Source organism: Gossypium arboreum, chromosome 6 (assembly GCF_025698485.1).
Source record: "Gossypium arboreum isolate Shixiya-1 chromosome 6, ASM2569848v2, whole genome shotgun sequence".
NCBI classification, from domain to species: Eukaryota; Viridiplantae; Streptophyta; class Magnoliopsida; order Malvales; family Malvaceae; genus Gossypium; species Gossypium arboreum.
In genome coordinates, this window is record NC_069075.1 from 75,374,418 (window position 1) to 75,381,596 (window position 7,179).

At 34.1% G+C, this 7,179-nt stretch overlaps 1 protein-coding gene across 1 annotated transcript; it reads right to left on the reverse strand.

Annotated features, from left to right (window-relative positions):
• Positions 1–1,263: 1,263 nt before the first annotated feature.
• Positions 1,264–5,675, reverse strand: LOC108486475 (zinc finger BED domain-containing protein DAYSLEEPER-like). The gene is made up of 2 exons (XM_017790540.2): positions 5,231–5,675; positions 1,264–3,695 (listed from the first exon to the last, which is right to left on the reverse strand). The coding sequence occupies exon 2, from the start codon at positions 3,679–3,681 to the stop codon at positions 1,447–1,449; it is 2,235 nt and encodes a 744-aa protein (XP_017646029.1). The 5' UTR covers positions 3,682–3,695; positions 5,231–5,675; the 3' UTR covers positions 1,264–1,446.
• Between the last annotated feature and the right edge of the window lie 1,504 nt (positions 5,676–7,179).

A 7,179-nucleotide genomic window follows, 5' to 3' on the forward strand; every position in this document is an offset into this window, starting at 1 on the left:
ACCACTTACTCTTTTAAATTATTAGCAATTTTATAACAATATTTTCCTTCATGTAATTTTTTTTCTTTTTAGTTTTTAATAATACATTTGATTTGGTTTTTCAACTATATTGTATTTGATTAACTTAAAATAGCAATGGAAGACACAATACTATTGTATGACTCTTAAAAATTATTATTATTTTCATTTTCATGGATATTAAATATATCATACATTCATTCATCTCTATCTCCATCCCACTTTTACTTTAGTTGTTTATAATATTTTGATTTTTAAAATAAAATTTAAAAAATAACAATGTTGGAAATTAGGTTCCGTGAAATTAATTTCTCTTAATTTTTGTATATTAAAATTAAATTAATAAATAGATCGAAGAAGTGAAAGTAAACTTCTTTCTCAAACATTTAAACTAAGTTTAAATCTTGAACTTTACATTGTTGGAAAAACTTTATATGAATACCACCTCAAATCATCGAGAAAAGGCTCAAACAATAAAAAGATAATGACACTTATTGTTATTTCAACCAAAAATAAATCTAAAACCAAAATAATTAACTGAATGCTAAATTTTGACTTAGATGTAAATTAATAAACTAAAATTTAAGTAATGTAAAATTAAATATTAAATTTTAATACTAAACTTCATAATTACTGAACTAAATAAAATTGTTTGAATACTGCTAAAAAAGAATTAAGTACAGAACAAAATTTACTTATTTGATAAAAGTTTCGGCTTTTTGAAAATTATTAATTTTGTGATTTAAATCTCAAATATAATAATTTATATTATCAGGATAGCTATTTAATAAAAGAATCATTTATTTTCAAAAGATCAGTTAAAATTATCCTTCCAACATTTTCATTTTGTTGAAAATTTGAGATTAATTAAAATTTATTATCATTATCAAAAACATTTAAAAAATTAAACATTGAACATTTTGTTTTAAAAATTCTAATAGTGGAGTAATGATAATTTTAAAAACGAATGAGGACAAACAACTGCCGTAGTGAGAGTAACTCATTATTGTCAATATCGTAAATTCATCGGTGATGCAATCTGAAAAAGTAACAAATCTGAGGTAGGTTAATACCAAACATTAACATATCAAAACCTCTCATATAATTCACCAACATAATAATGGGTACTTATGGATTCCACACCTGCCAAATTACCGGGTCAAATTTTAAACAGGTTACATTCATCAAATCAAAATGTTATAGAAGGAAAGAAATGCATTAACAAGAAGCATCGCAATTGAAAACTTTATGTGAATCTCAAGGCATTGATTCATAGAATCCAAGAATAATATGCGTAGCTAAATCCAATCCTATAAAACATCTCATGGAAACACGATGGGGAAAGAGGATTTTATATGACACGAGACCAGCCACTAAGGGGCCTACCTACTGTATCCTGTAACAGATGAATGAAAACGAAATCTGTACTTAGAATTCCATCTTCACATTTGCTTCACAACTCTGGGATGGTCCCCCATACTGGAGCCAGTCCTTAGCACAGATGAGAGCTTCAAGCGTCACAGGACGTAATGAACTGAGGTAGTTATCCATCTTTTTTCTCTCTGTGTCGAAAACTGAATCAGGACCAACGGTGGAAAACGGCATTGACAAAATGTCAGAAGCCATCCTCGAAAGTGTAGGATACTTTGTCCTGTTTAATTTCCACCAGCCCAAGATATCGAAATCTTGTACCCGAGGCAAAAGGGACTCTTCAAGATATTGATCCAGTTCTGATTTCATCTGATGGCTACCGCTGATCTCAGAGATATAGACCTCGAAATCTGAAAGTCCATCTCCAATGGAAATAAGGGGATCTTGAGAAGGTACCTCTTGAGAGGCTTCTTCCTGATGGGTTACTCCTTGACTGACTACTTCTTGATCGGATACTTCTCGATGAGCAACATCGTGATGGGTATCTTCTTGATGAGCTACTTCATGATGGGATACCTCCTGAGGAGCTGCTTCATGAGTTTGTTCCTCTTGAAGGTATCCTTCTTCATGTAGGTATCCGTCTTCAGGGGGTTCAGTTTTGAGGATGACACCCCCATTCTGTTCTGGGATGATGCTCCCATTCCGTTCTTCAACAAATGTTTCCGGTGGAGGAAGTGCTTGTGCAATATATTCAAGGTAGAGCTCATGAATCCCATCATCAACAATCTTAATCCACATTCCAGCATCATCACCATATATCCTAGAGAAGCTAAATTCAACAAGTTTCATTTTGAATCTAGGATCCATTACCACGGCAATAGCCAAAACTAAGAAGCAGTCGCTCCAGTATCTATCAAACTTCTCCTTCAAAGGCTTGGTCAAGTTGCTGATGAAGGGGTCATTGCTCATTGCTGCATGTGTCAACTCCAACTGAACTTTTGACACTTCATGGTAGAATGCACTGGCATTCGGATATGTTGGGCCAGTTAAAATGCTGACAGCATCAAAGAAAAGCTTCAAGTATGTGCAGAGAATTTCTATCTGCTTCCAATCATCCATTGACGGGGCTAAGTTATAATCAGGAATAGAGGTTTCCAAGCAAAGAAATACTTGCTTTAGTTCACAGGCGGCAGCCAACATGTCATATGTTGTGTTCCATTTTGTTTGGTCATCAATGAATATGTCTTTCATGCTGGGGACTTTAAGTTGTTCCTTCAGTCCAAAAAATGTCTCTTCATGAGTATCTGAAGTTTTCACAAACTTAACACTATCCCGTATTTTCTTCACTGTTTCCCCCACAGACCATAGTGCTTCTTGTGCAAGAAGACTTATAATACGAGCAAAGCAATTTCCAATCAAGAACTGACCATGCAGCATATAAGGGTTCCTCACAGAAAATAGAGCTCTTAGGTTTTGATTTATGTTAACATTTGAGAAGAACTGATCAAAACCAAGTGTAAATAGCCGATTCTCCAATTGCCAATCTGATAGGCAAGACACAACAGCTTGCTGTAAGGCACAGTCTGAATCAGGAGAAGGTACCATGACTACATTAAGCAGGCAGCGGTGCAAATTCCATTCCATATCAATAAACTGTCCTGTTATGAAAACATAGCCCACAGTTTGATTTGAAATACGTAAATCTAACGTAAGGCTTATCCTTCCTGGAATTTCATTGATAAAATTGAGAAGCCTTTGCTTCTCATTCAGGTACATGGCAACACAATCTCCTTGAATGGTATTGAAACTCACCATATTAAACTGAGGTTGAAGAGTCCGTGCAAAATCAATAAAGCCAGGGTGTTCCACAATGTGGAGGGGATACTCGTGCATTATAATCATCTTAGCGATCTCATGGTTGCAGCGTTCCTGGTTAAAAGGGATGTTAGCAAATCCAGGAGTTGCCCGTTGTCTTTTTCTTGGTTCGTATGTAGCAGTTTTAGTGTCTGATGCCTGTTGATTCCTCTGACGGCTTACCGGGCAGATTCCTAAGGCAATGTGTCTCTTGAGGTGGCTAGTTCCAGCTAGCTTTGAACCAGTAATGTAAGCAAAAGATTTCTTGCATTGATTACAGCAGGCCCTGATACATCCATCTCCTACAGTCTCCACAGTGAAATGATCCCAGACAATAGACTTCTTCCTCCTGCGTTTATTGGGCTGTACTTCGGAACTAACAAGGTCATTGTTGTCTGTAGGAGTAATAGGTGTAACCGGAATGATTGCAGTCTCCATCTCAATGTACCGTCCTGCAATGAAGACGAGACAGCAGATGATAAAGTTCTCAAAAGTCAATGAAAAAAACACAAGACAGACACCATGAAGACAGCATATTGTAGTAGAAGAGAATACTACTATTGATGATACCCAAAGGCAAGTTTAGATATTCACAGTAGATTCAAAACTCATAGAATAATGACAAGCTTCTTAGAATGTTTCCATTATCTACGAGACAATAGTTATTCAAATTTACAAAATAACAAACAAGAGCAGGAGTTAACTAATTTTTATGATCCTCAGATAGATATTAGTAACCAGACAAATTTGAAGAGATGGCTTAAAAGACTGAGCAATTGAATATTAAAAGGTATGCAGAGAAGCTGGCTTTACAGTGAACATTAAAACTACAACATTCAGGTTAAAAGACAAACTTGAAATGATTCTAAGCCAAGCCTAGAATTCAAAAAGCCTTCAAGAGTCTACGGTAAACAAAAGCAGATGCGTTTTAGCCAGAAAAATAACAGTTGGAACTTGATAAACACATTAACTAGACTTGGTAACTCAAAGCTGCAAAGTCTAAAGACCAATTTATTCCCACATCTGGACATGAAAGACAACTTAAATAAACCAAAAAATAAAAAACACTGCTCCCATATATCTTGCTAATTGGCAGGATCAAACCCAACTTTTATATACCTAAAAATGTGGGCATGCCCAGATTGATGAGCTAACCTTATCATTATGGACCAAAAAGCCCAGTGGATATGCATAAGCAACTTGACTAAAGTGCCTTCAGCTGAAGTGAAAATCCACAGGTCCCCAACCCAAAGACACAAAAACCAAATCTCTTATTTATCTATTTATTGCCTAAGACCCCCAGTATCAAGCTCTTCCGGAGCACCTAAATGGGAGGAAAGCTTTGTTAGCACCTACTTTCTCCACACAAGATCGAAATTAAGGAACATTGAACTCCTTACCACTCAAGTCCAACAAAAACCAAATCTCTACCTTCCACATGGACTTTGTGCTGGAAAAAACCGTCGTTTGACCATTTATAAATTGAGAAACGAGAACCCACGAAAACAGGAAACAGAAAACGACTGCTTCTCAGAGGATGTAATGAGAAAAATAAATCCTACCACACTCATCCTATGAGTTCTACCAAGAAAAAATTTTCAATGAAACCCCATTGCAACACAAAAAAGGAAATAACTATCAGTCTCACACACTAAGAAGCCCATAAGAAAAGCAATTACAGTGAAATAAATTATGTGGATAAAAAAAGGCGAAAAACTGATTAGAAGATGCACATGAAGCAAAACATAAGCCAAATATGAAAACAACCAAGAAACATAATTTTGATTAACGTAAGCCAATATAAAACCACTAAGAAACATAATTTTGATTAACGCCAAGAATAAAATTTTAAAAAAAAGCCTCACAAAAATAAATACTCAATAAATACCAGATCCAAAAAACTGAAAACAAACTCTAAAATTGCAAAATTAGACATAAATAAACAAAACCCAACATATAAATCGAGGATTAAAAAAATAGTTGATACCTCGTTGTATCACCAACAAAACCCTGAAAGCAGATCCAAAACAACAGTTTCACCGATTTAGAGGCTTGTTTTCACCCGGAGACCGAAGGAATTAAAAAAATAATATATTTGAATTTCCGGTAACAGAGGGAAGCGCAAAGGAGGAAGATGAAGGAGGAGAACAAAGTCGGTTAATTGGGCTGAAGCACCCAAAGGCAAAAAAAAAGGTTCAGAGCTTTGAAGTTTAAAGCTTTTGTTTGTTTGTTTGTTCGCTGTTCGAGCGAGGGAGAGAAAAACAAAACCCTAAATTGGAATTGGACCTGAGCTGGGGTAGCTAGGGCTAAAACTATATATAATCAAAAAGATCTCGAGTTTAGGCCTTTTGAATGAGAGTCAGGGGGGCGAAAGGGGCATTTATGAGAAAAGAAAAAGAGAAAAAATCGTAATTGGATATGGACTGACTGACTCTCTCAAGGTCCAAATTTAATTTTCCTTTTTTTATTCATTCTGTGAAGGCGGTTCCATAGTATTTTTCATCAGCCACCCACTTGGTTTAATCTTGACCGTTCCTTTTACCTATTCATCTCGGCTTACGGTTCTCATGACTCACGGGTAGGTTAAACAATTATATTTTAATTTTCTTAGAAAATTCAAAAATCAAAATTAGACCGAACCTTACTCTAATCATGATTCATCAATGCATTTTTATCTATCTATATACGGTTATAACACGCCCGACTGAACTTAATTAGGAAATGATAAAAAATATATTTCTTACAATCACGTTTTCTAATTAAATTTTTAAAGTAAAGAATTCAACAACCGAATCCACCTCTAATTCATTCAATATCCATAAATTCTTATTTAAATATTATAGTGCTATTATAAATTAGTTAAATAAAATGCATCTTACTTATAATAAATTACACATTTAATCATTAAAACAATCAACAAATTTCAACTATAAAAAATTAAATTATAATATGATGATACATGTTTTCGATTTGTAACATTTTAGTTAATCGCTCATTAACAAGATGATAAAGTGGTACGTAAATCAATATTTTAAAATTAGATTAATAGTCAAATTAATCAAATTATTAATTTTAGTTTAATTGATTTACTGTTTAATAATATAAAATCATAATAATTAAAAAAATAAAAAAAACCTCAAATAAACTTTGGCCTATGCTTTTAAGTTTAATTTAAATTAGCCCACCGTCTTTTAAGTCATAGGACATAACCAACATAAAGTAAGAAAACCTAAAAAATTATTATCGCTAACTCCTTTCAATTCTCACTTGTCCTTTATCACCAAACCAATCTTTCTGACTTCCTCATTTTTCAGCTGCGATGGTCGTCGAAGAAGCAGATGGCTAAAGGCAGCTGAACTGGAGGCTGAAAGAGGGAGATTGGAGACTAAAGAGTGAAGAGAGGTTGAGAGAGTCAGAGAGGCCGGATGGACGAGTGACGAGAGTGGTGGTTGCCCGGGTGGGTGTGGGTCTCAGGTTGTTTGTTTTGATCGGCTTGCGCAGACGAAAGAACCGGTCGGACAGGATTTTTACCGATTTCTTAGTTCACGGTTCAAACGGTTTTTTCTAGTGATCGGACCATTCTCAAATCAACCGAGGGATCCAATTTGGTTTAAATATCATTGACATTAACTTAAGGTGAATAGCTAATTCTACCTCTAAGCTAGTCAATATCGAACCGGTAGATGCATCAGTTTTTTATTAGAATTTTATATGTGCAGGTATTATATCGTTTTGTATTTATCAAATTTTTAAAAATATTTAAAAATATAAAATTAAATAAATTTCAAATATAAAAATATTAATCAATTATATAAAATATCATTCAATAAATTAACAAATAAAATTTCATCCTTTAACAAATTCAAAAAAATAAAAAATCATAGCACATACAAAATATATAAAAGGCTTACTGGTGTAGTAAATTCTCAAATTTTA